Source organism: Nicrophorus vespilloides, unplaced genomic scaffold (genome assembly GCF_001412225.1).
Source record: "Nicrophorus vespilloides isolate i.1.1-1 unplaced genomic scaffold, Nicve_v1.0, whole genome shotgun sequence".
In the NCBI taxonomy this organism is placed as follows: domain Eukaryota; kingdom Metazoa; phylum Arthropoda; class Insecta; order Coleoptera; family Silphidae; genus Nicrophorus; species Nicrophorus vespilloides.
Window position 1 is genome coordinate 113 of NW_017098072.1, and position 15,488 is coordinate 15,600.

General features: G+C 28.6%; 1 protein-coding gene across 5 annotated transcripts in view; it reads left to right on the plus strand.

The window, feature by feature from the left end:
• Positions 1–451: 451 nt before the first annotated feature.
• LOC108561611 (colorectal mutant cancer protein) overlaps positions 452–15,488 on the plus strand; it is a 65,295-nt gene continuing 50,258 nt past the window's right edge. For 2 of the 5 annotated variants that reach the window (XM_017919629.1, XM_017919633.1), the window contains exons 1-2: positions 452–739; positions 802–1,090. In XM_017919629.1, coding sequence (XP_017775118.1) covers positions 630–739; positions 802–1,090 — 399 coding nt within the window. In that variant the 5' untranslated portion in view covers positions 452–629. Of the gene's footprint in view, positions 740–801; positions 1,091–13,306; positions 13,490–15,488 lie in introns of those variants that run through there. The other 3 variants (XM_017919630.1, XM_017919631.1, XM_017919632.1) reach the window with 2 other exon arrangements.

The window sequence follows — 15,488 nt, forward strand, 5'->3', positions numbered from 1 at the left end:
TTTCACTCCATTCTATTTCACGTGGTTGGAGTTTAGAGTGTCTTCTGATGATTGGTGATACTTCACCAGAAGATGTTGCTTTAGGTATAATATTTGTACTGTCTTCTTTGTCTGAATCATCTTCACTGGATGAGCTCCAATTTATTATGCACTGCTTCTGAATCTTCTCGAATTGTCCATGGAACCAACGTCTCTTTGAGTTCATTATAAAATTAACACAATTAACCTAAAAGAAAAAGTAAATAAACAAACCAGGTTGTGTATGCAACTTTAACAACTTATTTTCATTTTAGAAATTGATTGATAAGTTGTAGCGTAATTGGATTTTTATGATCATAAATTATATGTTGTAAGTTAGAATGTCGATGGATATTATAAATAAGTAATAGTTCAAACTTAAGTTCATTAGGTTAATTCAGTTAACTTCAGGATAGTAATATCCATTGTTTACAAACGTCAAAGCAGTGTCAAAATTGGCGAATAATTAGCTGCAATTTGACTGAAAACTATGTTGAATTGCAATGTTTCGAATCGTAGGCTTATCTAAAATCCTTCGTAAAGGTTCTGGTCAAGTGTGAAGTGGATTTCCTATTGGAATAGAATGGTATACAAGTAGTAATTTTGAGGTTATGGCAGATACGGATTGTGCGAGCGAGAGCGCTAGTTCGGTGGGCGATGAAGAGCGAGTGAGAAGGCTATTCCAGGCCTGCGACGCGAACGGGGATGGGTTCATTGATAGGTAAATAACCCGAAAATGTAAACAAAACTGGTTTATGTAGATGTTTTTTTTTTATTTTGTAGCCAGGATCTGCTGACTATATGCAAGGAGCTCAGCTTGGAGGACTCCCTGGATGAGTTGATGCTGCAATTGGGTGCCGATGCACAAGGGAGGATATCTTATGAGCAGTTCCTGCAGAGAAGGTTGGCCCTCAGGCCCGAGATTGATGCACTCAAGGTGCCCAAGCTCAGGGATTCTGCAAGTGATAAGTTGGACAGTTGGGAGTGGGATTCTGGGGCCAGGGACATGAGCCCAGTACCCAAGTCCATCATGAAAAGAGGACATATTACATACACTGATGAGGAATTCAAAGTGAGTCCAACTTCTATTTTTGTTTGCATTTCCTTCGTTTGTCTGATATTGTATATGGCAACCAAATGTTGCCATAGAGGATGTGATCCAATGACACAGTCTTATAAGAATTCCTTTGTTTTCAATTTACTTCTTGTATTATGTTGATGGAATTATTTATAAGTATACATTCCATAAGGAAGTTTCTTTATATTCACGTTATTTATTTATCTGCAAGAATTTTATGATCTAATTCTGAATTTATTACAATATTAACTATCGTTTAATTTCAATTAATAATTAAATTACATATGCAGCACATTAAAATTGTGATATTGATAGAATGTTAAGAAGTTGTCATGGCCTCATTTTTATTCAAATTATTTATTTTATAATCTCACTAAATTTAAATATTAAATATTCACTAATAATTGAAGTAATATAGGCAAATCTGTCACTAAAATTATTTTGTACTTGCATTTCAGTATACTCAATAATTTCCTAGCGATTTCTTCCTAAAACCTATCATTCAAGTTTATTTTGTGAATATTTCAATTTTTGAATATTAAAAATTATGTGTATAATAGGTTGGGGAAACACTGCTTTAGATCATATAACAAATTGGATACATGCAACATAATTTGACTTAATTTTGTTGATATCTGTTCTACTACTTGACAAAGATAAGAAAATAACAACAAAAAAGAAAATTTTCTGGAAAATGTTGACACTTTGTGAGTAAAGTTTTATAAATTTATATTTACAATTGTGGTTTTTATTTTTGAAAACAAAAATAACAAAAAAAAACTACGTTTTTAATTCAATTTCACGGACTAGAAGTAAAAATAATCGGCAAACTGCGCTTCTTTGAGATATATAGAAAGTAAAATTGAAAATTTTTAATAATAATGGTAACAATATCTACTGCAACTGTATTTACATAATGAATTTGATATTGGCTATAACTTGTTCAGTCCCGAAAATGTTATTACAATTTTAAATTAATTATGTAACAAGCTTTTATTCAAATTACATTTATATGTAATCAAAATTAAATGTTGTTGCATTTAAAAATAGAATGAAGCGATTTTGGCGGATATAAATAAACATATAAGAGGCACATATTTATAAGACAATAAAAATATTTAGGATGTTATAAGTTGCTTTCACTTTTACAGTGTTTGTTGCCGTTCGGCGTAAGATCCGGTCCTGCAAATAGGACAACGCTGATTATTTTCACACTATTTTTAAATCGAACCCCAGACTAATGTATAAGAAATGAAGTTCTTAGAAGTACTTTCTTGGATTATTTGTATATTTCGGTAAATTATACAAATACCGTAACCGGAAGTATTGCGATCGGCGGCTCTTTGATACTCAAGTGTAAATTGTTATTTTATTTGTAAAAAAAAGAACACCTGGTTGCAACCATCATGTATTTGATGTTTAACTTTAGGAAATTTGAATAACGCGTACTATTTAGTGAGGTGATAAGTACTCTTACTTAACACTTTTGCTAAATATTTGATGACCAATTTAAAGGGAAACCTTGTAACTAATATACATAAAACTTCTGTTTCTAAAAGTAAATACATTAATTTCATATAATGCAATACCTAGCTTAGTGCGGCTTCAATCAGTACCATTTGAAATTATCTTTAATCAAAATAAAAATAAAGTATAATTTTCAATACATAAATAATCATTTCCTCCTTTATTCAGACAATTCTCTTATTGTGCAGTTTATTTGTATGCAGTTTTAAATTACACCTATCCCCCGATTTATACGGTTAACACGGTTCTTAAATAAAACTTGTAAATTGAAGTAGTAACTTTTTGAATGTAAATCGAAAAGTATGCAAAAAGCGCATAGGCTAGATTATTTTCAAGATTTAATTTTGAATCACATTTTTATAAAACGTGTAAAGAAACTACCGTGTTATACAAAGGATAGGTGTACTCGAATAGTCCGCTTTCAAAGATATTGCCGTAATCGATTTCCCGGACTATGCGAGGTATTGCTATATGCTCCTACTTACGTACAATTATCTATCTTACTGCTTGAAAAATAATATTATCAATATTTCAATTAGATATTAATTAACATTTCTATCTATTATCTATGATTTTCTATCCATTAAGCTGAACGTACTAATGCATTTAGATGTGATTCAGTCTTTTTTTTTTAATTTTGCGATTTAAAGTGAAAGTTCTCGGTATAATTTCTTTGTTTGTAATGTACCAGTGTACACCTGCAATCTTTCTCATGAATGTTGAGATGTTTCTATGTTTGAGGCGCTTGATATTTTCCACAGTTGAAAGCTTTAAGTCCAAGTAGATCTTCATACATTATTGTTTAACGTAAATTTATATTAGTTACTTATATTCTCGCTATTTGCATATTGGATTCCGCATAATGGATTTTAAAATATTCTATTTCTGGTTATTAATTGTAAATTTTATGTTTACTATAAAGAAATATGTTTCAAATTATTTATATTATTTTAATTGTATAATAATAACAATATTTATTGTAAGTATTCATTCTAGAATTAATTATAAATTAAAAAATTCATTAATTTCAGCCCAAATTATATAATTATCAAATATATTGAAGTTTAAAATGTTTGGTGATCCAACTTGTATTAATTATGTTAATAATTTCTATACAATTATTAATGTTAGTATGTATATAGAAATAATGATATAAGAAATGGTTTATATTTTTTGAGTTTTCAGCTAATTTCATATGCGGTAGTCGTTTTATATAAAAATAAAATAAATATGTGGTTGAGGTGCGGAATATTGCCTCGGTTCGGTTATCGATCTTGCGGCAGAAGTTTACCATTCCATAAAATGGGCTTTCTGACTGAAATTTTGCTCTCGCTGAAAATGTGAGAGCATTGTAGACAGATTGCGGCCTTGCAATAACACTGAATGCAGCCCCTTTCATGTATGTTCCTGGACTCGATGGCTTGAGACATATTGCAGCCATTTTTACCTTTAAAATGTATGGTTATCTTTATGTACTTTTTTCTATTACCATTTTTCTACGTCAAAATCAACTATATAGTTAACATATTTCCTTCATTTAAAATTATGTAATAGATGTGGAATTTATTTAATAAGCTATGATTGTATATATTGAAGTAAATATTATTTAATATTTGTACTCTAATTTTAATTTAATAGAACTAATTAATATAAATATTTAAAATATAATCAATTATATAAGTATATAATTAGGGTTTATACAAAAACCGACTTAAAAAAAAACGGTTTTTGAATCTCAACTTTCCTTAAGAGAGAATATTAGGACAACAATATTAGAAAACTAAATAACAATTAATTACTGTAAAATATTAATTTATTCCTTCTTTTTTCTCAGAAGATGATGTTTGAAAAGGAAATAATATTTACATATCTTCTTCGTCTACAGAAGAAGGAAAAATTTAATATGATTTTTAAAAATTTCTTTCTTTTGTTTGTACCCTCTAATACTTTAAAATCTTTTATTGGTGTTTTTTTTTATGTCGTATAATTTTATTCATCAATGTGAACATTGTGTAAATTTAAGATCGAGGTTGACATTAAATGGATAAGCTTTCCCGGTGGACAGTTACCATTATGATGATTTGTTTTTTTAATTTGTTGGTTGGCTATCACCTTGTAGGTTAATTTCAGTAGTATATTGATGCGATTCCATTATTTCCTTTGACTGTGAATCTGCTGCTATCCATAACACTGTCATTGTCCATCGACTTGGCTGAAAAGGTCATGCTGAACTTCATTCATTTGACTGTCCATCTGTGATGAACGATGGCCCTATTGCTGAAGGCACCGAGAGGGCTCACAAAGGGCCTGGCTTGATCAGGATTTGAACCGGCGGCGAAATAGTGGGTAGGGTGATTTAACCATTGGAATATTAGTCGCCCTGGTGTTTTATGGAAGTATGAACCTTTTTAGGTTCTTGAAGATATTTATGAATTGACTGATTTTCTCTTTATTTCGGGAAACTTAGAATTTGACAATATTACCGTTTTATGCCAGAAGAGATTTTGTGTAAAAATGTTTATGTTTTAATCAAATTTTTATATATTAAATCTTGGTTCAAAAACCGGTTTTTAAGTTGGAAAAACCGGATTTTCGAATTATATAAATTTCTTTAAAAAACCGGTTTTATAAAACCGATAAACCCTATATAAAATATTCTCAATATTAGTATTACAGCTCATTTATAGATTTATTGAATGAATCAGTTAATTTATTCTTATTATTTTATTTTTAAACAATATTTATTTATTTTGTATTAATTTTATTATAACTTTGGTAATAGTCTCAAAAATATAATCAACGTTGAAATTACTTGTTTATGGACTTAAGAGAGCAATATCTTTTTTCTGAGCTATTTTTTGCTTTTCAGATCATATTAATGTATTGATATTATTTGAAGATATCTTCTTGTATGCAACATATTCAAGAAAAGTATGTATATAATTTCCAATTTGTTGAAAACAGTCATAATTCTGTATATTCTCTATCAGTTCTTTACAAAAAAAAATTGAGTTTCCTAAATCATTAAACATAAACTACTTATGTTTTATTAGTCATTTTTATGTAAGAAATCAATTGATTAGAATTAAGCGAAGAAGATAATTATAACAAATACAGCAATACATATTTTCTTTATACTTTCAAGTCTATTTTTGTTGTTGTTTATTTGTATGTGGTTTTATAGTACACCTATACGTCGTTATACGGCCTTCTCTTTATACAGAGAAATTTTCGCTTTACGGACAACATTTCTCAAGTATTTAGGCCGTATAGCGAGGTATAAGTATACTCGATTAGGCTGGTTTCAAATAGGTATATTTGCGGAACCGATTACCCGCACTATGTATTGTAATATAATAAATACTTATTTAAACATTATTTGTTTATAAATACTATTCAATTTTTTTTATCTGCGTTCATTCCGTAATGATTGATATGAGTCATTTTTGCATTTCTATCCGTTGTTTCATATTGTTTATAAAGAATAAGAGTGCTTCAACAATGTTATCAATAAACTTGTGCATTTAGAGTTTCTCACAATTTTACACGCAGTACAAGCCTTCATTGAATCTATTAATTTTCATATTATAATCTCGTAGAAATTGGGATCGACGGAGGTGGAAATGTTCCTTTGATGAACAAGTTCTATGTATATTAATTGAGTAGTTTACATGAGCAGTCTAATATTAAGTACGTTGTAACTTAACATAAGCAATATGCCAAAATTGTGTATTACACGCTTCCCGACTACGAGAATTTGACTTACTACATTATAATACTACTTTATGATATACATTAATTTCTCGCTTCTTCCTATACATATATATATAATAATAAAAAAAAACTATGAATGAGCATAATCTCGAGGGATGAAGCATTACGGTGAAGTTTCTTGTCTGGCATCTGGCGAATTTATCACGTCCTTGCGACTTTTATTTTACGAGATCCTCGCTGCCTAACTTAAAAGTTAAGCCCGTGGAAAACTGTAATTGAGACATGCATGTATGCAGAACTCTAGTTGTGTTTTTTTGTTGTTGCTTGGTCGTTGCTTGTTGTTCGGTTCTTCTTTACGCGTTCCGCATAAGTTTACGATGTCGCTGAAAGCGCAAGTGGCGTATCATTTCCCGAATCATCTATGAAAGTATGCGGAATAAAAAGGGAATACGTAATTTTCGAGTGGATCGCTCACCGCTATCTATAACTTACCCTTAATGGACTTTCCACGTTGGAAATTACCATCCAGACAAAACCGCACGCAAACAAACATTACGCCAGACTTTGCTTGGCATTTTGCATTCATTATTTGTTTACGTTGTACTGTACAATTCGTTTCACAGTTTTCAGTTTTAATCATATTTATCTGAAAGTTGATGATTAATTATAATGCATTTATTTACATTATATATTCTTTACATTTATACTAATTTTCTGATTAAAACAAAAGAGATAATATTTGTTTAACATTCGGCAATTTGATCGAACGAACGTACAAATATCCAAATGTACATGAAGACGAATGTGTACGGAGCATTCATATTGAGTAAAATTTCATTAGCGAAGTTATTTAAATAAATAAATGTTATTTGTTTCAAAAAATGCACGTGTGCGAACAGATACAGATGAGCGTGTAGCAAAAATATAAATGAATGCATTTATATAGGAATTAGCAGTTCAACTAATGCAATAAAAGAGTTAATATTGGTTTAACGTGCGGAAATTTGATCGAACGAACGTACAAATATCCGCATGTACGTTCTATAACATGTAGACGAGTGTTTACGGAGTATATTGAGTAAAATTACATTAGCGAAGTTATTTAAATAAATAAATGTTATTTGTTTGAAAAAATGTACGTACGTGCGAACAAAACAGATGAGTGTGTAGCAAAACAAATATAAAATAATTCATTTGTATAGCAATTCGTAGTCTAACTAACGTAACAAAAGAGTTATTATTGGGTCAACGCATGTCCATTTGATCGAACGAACGTACAAATATCCGTATGTACGTACAATGACATGTATACGAGTGTGTACGGTGTATTGATATTGAGTAAAATTACATTAGCGAAGTTATTTAAAAAATAAATGTTATTTGTTTGAAAACATGTACGTACGTTCGAACAGAAACAGATGAGCAAAACATATAAATTAATGCATTTATATAGGAATTCGCAGTCCAACTAACGTACATTTATTTAGCATACGGTACTTTGGGTACTTTAACCGAGCGTTGACTTTACATTTGAATTGCTAAATTAAAGAAGCGACATTTGAAATTTTAATGATTACATTATAACTTTATTCATGACCACACTATATTCATGACAACTATAATTCTATAAAGTTATTTGTAAATTATCGTTAAATTTACAATTATTTGTATATATTATTATTTTTTATATAAAAATACATTTTAATAATATATAAATTTTAAGATAAAGTTTGCATTGTTTATAAACAAATAATAATATAATCATAATATTTATTAACAAGTTTGAAAGGGCTATCCGCCTTTCTACTCAAGTTTAAAGCAAAGAAGTTTGCAAAAGACAAACGAAACTTTGAATGTGTTCTCCTAACCAAAGGAGTTCTTCAAACTTTGCCTGTGGATATTTGTTTTTAGTTGCGAATCTCTGGTTGAACTGTCGCAAATTTATTGTTTGTTTTTAAAATTATTATAACATATATTTTCGTGCATATAGATAATACACAAGAATGCACTTAGTAAATTGCATGTAAAGTAATACCTCGCAAAGTACGGCTTCGATTAGTCCGGTTTGAACTAAACATTAATTATTATACATAAAGGATTAAAAGAGAATAAATAATGTAGATTTAAATTAATTTTACTATATAAAATTGCGTATCGGCACGAATTAAATTTAAAGTTTAGAAATGCTTGTAATTAATAACATAATAAATAATCAATGATTCAAGGAAAGTTGAAAACGCATTATATTTCACGGAACTAAGTTTTGGTGGCCAATTTGTCTTTGATTCAAGATAATTGAACGTTTCGCTTCAAGAAAATTGCAGTCATTTTAAACCGGAGAAAGGTATTAAAAACTTCGTCCGTTGTATTCAGAATGACGAGAAAAGTAATTGCATTTTATGAAAGCAATTGAAATCGATTGTCACATAAATTATGTGAGTTTTATTATTATCATTTGGTTGCTTTTTAAATGTAATAGAATTTAGTTGTTTATTATATATGAATATAAATCAATTCTGATGTGAAATCAAAAAGCGAGATCTAAGTATAGAAACCCTTATGCATGGTTGTTTGATCATTCCTATCAATTTACCGTAAGCTTTTGCAAAAGCACGAGACAGGCCAAGATTAATTACATTTTTCCCTGTGAAATATCAATTAATTACAGTGATGTTTTCTCTCCGCGTTTCCTGGCGTAAGACGAAACCTGACCTTATGTAAAATTCGCGGCTCTAATGCCAAGAGACTCATCAAATGCGACCTGTGTCAAAAAATCCTATGCAAGATGGTAAAGGTTACATGAGACGCTGATTCCTATAAATTGCTGTATTCTAAGCTGCTTTAATACATCATCCTATCTACAATGTTAATTATATGCAGGATATAAGAATTTTTATGCTTCTCTTTCGATTTGCTTGAAATATAAGCATTGGATCGATTATATAAGTTTTGATTGGGTTCGATGTTAAAGGTTAATGATATTTATAAAATGGTGATTGGTAATGCGACGAAAATTTATTATGGATATGCTAAGTAAGTAAGTCTACTTTGAAGGTCACTTACACAAGAGATACGCGCTTGACACATTATGTAGGTTTATTTACAAAACAACAGAAACGTAATTTCATGTAATAATAAAATGAAATAAATGAATAAATAAATAAATTTAAAAACCAAAAAAAAACATTTCTTTTCTAATATCTACATTAAGTTTGTTATATAAGTATAAAACCTAAATCTATAATACCACTAATTCCATTTTTATTGGTAAAATACGTTTTAAATTAGTGGAAAAATGCTATTTTCTTAATATATGACCTGTTAAAACATTGAATATTATTTTTAATAACTGTACTTTTGTGATATATTTGAAGTATATATTTATATAAAATTAATGCATGACATAAGTATAAAACACATTCAGATTATATTTCATACGTTTAATAGAAACATAAGAATGCATATATCATCTTTGAGAAATTGTCATCTCCCTTTTGGTGCATTAAATTCTAATCTATTATAAACGAGCAAGTAACGGTTTTGATAAAGACCTCCGGTGATCTTCAACGCTCTTTGAAACCTAGATAAACTTAGGTGTCCCACTGGGAGCCACTATGATAAATCATATTTAAAGATTAATACTGTGTGAGCTTGTTAATGGAGATAATTTAAACAATAGTGAACTTAATAAAGTGAATATTGTTTTTATTATATAGTTATTAAGAAAAATTATAAAAAATAACGATGAAAGTTCATCAAATACTAAATAAGTAAACTATAATTTGTCTTTCGGTCTATCAAATATTATATATAGACTATTGAGAAAATTTCGATCCAAATTGATATTTTTTCGTTAAAATTTTTCATGCAATAGACCAGTGATTCCCAAAGTGGTCTATATCGACCCCCAGGGGTCTATGACAACTTGCAAGGGGTCTACGTCAACGAAAAAAAAAATTGGGGGTCCATGAAATGGAAATGGGGGTCCACGATAGTGGATCTCAACATACACTGATAGTACCTATTTACTTACATTATACTATATTATAATATAAAGACATATACATTATTTATAAAAGTACGTGAAGTAACAAATTTATTATATATGTTTATAAAATTGTGTAAGTTGTAGGATTTCGCTTTGTGGTTGCAATACATTTTGAACTTGTAAAAACCTGCACATAATGATATACCAGTATCATCTTGTTACAAGAATACGCGCAGTCTCAGAGCAAAGATTTTAATAATTACAAAGATTAATATAACAAATAAATTTACAAAAAATCAATATCAGGTAAGTAGGGGGTCTACCCAAAACCGAAAAACATGGCAAGGGGTCTACGACACAAAAAAGTTTGGGAACCTCTGCAATAGACAATAGAGTTTTTTTTTTATAGTAAAATACGGGAATTTCCTATTTAATATAGCTACCTGTGAATGTACTAGATTTGTTTCTCGGGATTTTTTTTTCTTTTTGAGAAAAAATAATAAAAATAAATCTTAAAAACTTGCGGGAATTTCCGGGAATAAATTTCTAATTTATATTTATAAATACAATAAATATTATTAGATAGTATAATACAATTATCAATTTACTTTATTTTCGACTATTTCCTTTGAAGTGTACAATCTATTGTTAAATTATACTTGTTTTCTAATAGAAAGTGAATGTATAAAATTTGCAAATTGGCTTTCATATCCTAACATAAAATTATATATATCAAGTAATAAATAAAAACTGCAAATCTTTACTTATAATTGAATTAAGTATTATAACGTAATTTCCATGTTTAAAATATTAAACAAAATTAAATATATCTAGAATAATCCAAACATTTTAAGTGATGACAATTTCTCTCCAAAATTGTATATGTAATATTTTGAATTATCTCCGAAGAAGAAAAAAATACTATTACAACAAAATTATGTTTTTTTTCATACTGTTTCTTATTCATGTGTAATTTCTCTCAGTAATTGCTTGGAAAATGAAAAATAAAAACAGTTAATTGCGACGGTAAATCCATAATAATTGAAAATGCATATAACTTTATATGTACAATGACCGCAGTTTTTCCGCTCTAAATAAATTAATTTATTTTTATTATAAATTTATCAAAAGTTTTAATAATTAATTTTAATTCGAAGATTAATTTAAATATCGGTTAAATTTTTACAGTTTTTTTACAATTAGCAATATCATACCTCATCTATCTCTGAAGAGCATGTACGCCACCCCTTAATACAATACCATTGTATATGTATTTACATTGAATAAATAATTTTGAAATTGAAATTGAAATTCTGAAGAGCAAAAATATTATAACAAAATTATGTTTCTTATTCATGTAAAATATTTTTAATTAATTGATTAGAAAATTTAAAAAAACAGTTAATTACGATGATAAATCTAGTTTTTATTAAATGATATCAACAAAATTGTATATAGATATTTGTAAAATATTTATTTCATTGAATTGCGAAACAAAATTGTAAAGTAATTATTTTGGACTTCTTTTTATTTTTTATATAAACTTTTCGATCTACCTTCGTAATTATGAATTATGATAATACACAGTAATTACGACGATAAAGCCTTATGAATCGATCATCATATTTTCGTTGAATGAATGGAATTAAAGGACTTTGAAATAGTTGAACTAAGTTAATATATTGATCTCAAAGGAGATAAACTTTAATATGAACAGGTCCTTTTTTTTATCGAAACTTGTAATATGGGCTGTGTAGTTCGTTTAATTTAGTTTAAATATTCAAATTACATAACGAAATAATTTTAACTTTTATGAAACAACCTGTCATTATTTTTTACTGCTGAAACTTTATAATTTTTTTGAAACTATCTGCGCATACTAATTATAATTAGTGGTTAGTAATTAATTGTAAATTATAACAATAAAGTTAGATGTGGCAATTGAATTTGTAAAATATTAATATTCATATTGCATAACGAAAGAATTTAATTTGTTATAAAAACAACCTGACATTATTTGTCGCATACTAACTATAATTAGTAGTTAGTAATTAGTTGCAAATGATTACTATTTGTATTAGATGTGGCAATTGAATGTGTCGAATATTAATATTCATATTGCATAACGAAATAATTTAAACTTTTATATCTTCATAAACTTGACTTTTTTTCTGTTAAACTTTATAGATCGGAACTACCTGCGCGTTCTAACTATAATTAGTTGTTAGTAACTAGTTGCAAACGATTACTATTTGTGTACATGGAATGAAGTTATATGAGACAATTGAATTTGTCGTCTCGTTTAACCGATATGCTTCTTATACCAAAAGATTAATGATGTAATGCATAGTATCCTTCCTGCTAGCTTCTATTCAGTGCAGCAGTAATTGAAGCAGACGAGTGATTAAAAACGCAGTAATCCTCTAGATACCAAGCGAATCCTCTTCATAGTAAACGAATCCTTACCCAAGCAACAACAGCTTTTATTCACATGAGGTGTCTGCAGCAGTGGGAATCCAGTCCAGTGCATACGAATCCCAATTGCGACGGCGGCGCTTGGCTGGCCCAGCGTTGCGTGCACAGCGTCCCGACGCCCGCATCGTTTCGATTGGCCGAATGGAAATATCTGTCGGTCCATCGGAATTCAATCCAACATCCGCACGAATTCCTAATTTATATGCCATTCGACGAAAAAGAAGAAAATAAAAGTAAATAGAAAAGACTGCAAACCGGAAATTGAGCGGCGACCATTTTTTTGTTGTTATATCTCTCTTCCTTTCATATTATTATTTTTATTATTGTGTCGTTGAAATGATAATAAAAAAAAAATATGGATATACTAAAGCAAAGCCATTTCCGGGTTTCTCGGCGGATGACAATTTGCGTCGGGGTTGGCCGCCTCTTCTTTAGCCGATTCTTTGCGGCGTCGCGACGCCCCACCGCGCTCCGTTACGTAACGCTCCGCGGACCGCCGCGGCTCGGCTCTCTCAGTCAGTGTGTCGTTACCATTGAATTCGATTCGTTCGAATGTTTTAAGTTACCGAACCAAAGAAGTAGAAAACAAAAAAACTTTTACAACATTATCCAAAACGTAATAATACCAAAGAAAAACAACAACAAAAGTTCTCGAGTTTCCGCTGTTTGTGATATATACAACGCATTACGTAATTACATGTTTATTATTTATATGTTAATGTCATTAAAATAAGTTTAGATTCACGTTGCAATGCGTGAATATATCTGACCTCATCAATAATCTGAGCTAGATAAGACGTTCCGTTTCTTCTACAACTTAATAAATACACTTAGGTGTTTCTTTTCGTGCATGCATCCGAGTATCAACATCAGAATTAATTAGTCAGGTTTGATTCGCGTTATCTTTGATATTCAGATTCAAATTACGTGCAATTGAGTGCAAATCCGATCTGTTTGTAAACATTCATTTGGAGAATTTCCATTTCGGATATCGAGAATCTCTCTCTCGCTGACGGTTAACGACAACCGCCATCAATTGCTTGATTATTGTGGGGGGTTTGAGTTTTGACGCTAATTGCAGACAATTTCGTATGCAGATATTGTCATCTCTCGCTGTTGAATATTCATAAGAAAATTACTGTGAGAATTGCGGAGAAAATGTGTGAGATTGCGACTTGTGTTTAGTTTGTTTCCTTTTTCATATATTTTTTTTCTGCCTCTCGGATTGCTTCACTAATTATCGCAATTAGTTCTTTATTTATTATCTGGTCTCTGGTCTATAATTAAATCTTCGCTAATTACATTATTCGTTTATATTAACGCAGTTTTTTTCTCTCTCTTCTATTTTTCATACCGGAAAGTTTCGAACGGTTTTAAATTAATTATTCAGTCTCATTTAAAATTAATTTATATAATTATGTATACCAAATTGAAATAATGGAGCTTTGTTTTATATACATATATTTAATATGATTTTTTTTTGTATTTTTAACATAATTTATTACAATTTCAGTCTCAATATTTAAATAAATATGAACATAAAATTTATTAATATTTTTATTTTCAATTTTATAGGTATATTAAAAAATATTGAAAGAAAGTTATTTCATTTTATTAATTAAATTGTAATTTGTAATTAATTCAATAATAATCATATTTTATATCTGGAAATATTCATTAATTTATCTTAATGAATATTGATATATTATTTATCTTTCATTTGATCTGAAGTATAGCTTAACTTGCATTTTTTATTACATTATATTAATTTATATTATCCTTCGTGATAAAGTTATCATTGCTAATAAATAAAACAAACTGTGTAACAAAAGTTAGTGATAATAATTTTTGGATGATAAAAAACAAAAGTTATAATATGATATAAAAAATGTACAAAATTTCGAATTTAATTTGTCCACGCAAAAATCTATGGGCTGAAAATTGTGTATTTTTGCTTTAAGAATCTCGATGCAAAATTTTGGTTTTTCCAAATTTATTGATTTATTTAATAAATTGAGTTTCATGTTTAATTTCATAAAAAAATATATGGAGGAAATAAATTAAATTTGAATATATTTTTAATTACAAAATATGCTTTAATAATTAAATAAGATTTAATCAATAGTTAATAATGTAAGAGATTTCATGAATCACATTGAAAAATGAAGAAATGAGAAATCATAAGGGCATTGGATTTAATTTACTTTTTTCATGTCATAAAAAATGTCTTTATCTACTGATGGAACAGAGTATTAATATTTATCGAACATTGTAAATGACTGCTAATGACAAATTGATTTCTGCTCGTTTCATGTTTTTTTTAACAATTTATAAATATACATCGATACAAAAACTGATTGAGTGATTCATGTGATGTGAGATTTGTAAAGTACAAGAAATATTAATATTTATTTCAAAATGAATTAACAATTTATTTTTAATTGTTGTTATAATAGCAAAGAATAATATCACATAGAAATGATGCAACAGAGATTTGTCTTTATTAATAAAGTGTACGAAATTTTAATATTACATATGTATTCAAACATATAACAGTTATAGTTCCAATTATCTACAGTTTCTGATACAGTTTACACATTTAATATGAACTTTATTTCAATTAATACTTGCTTAATATCAATGCAAATTAATTATACATACATGATTTATTTATGAATTGAATCAATT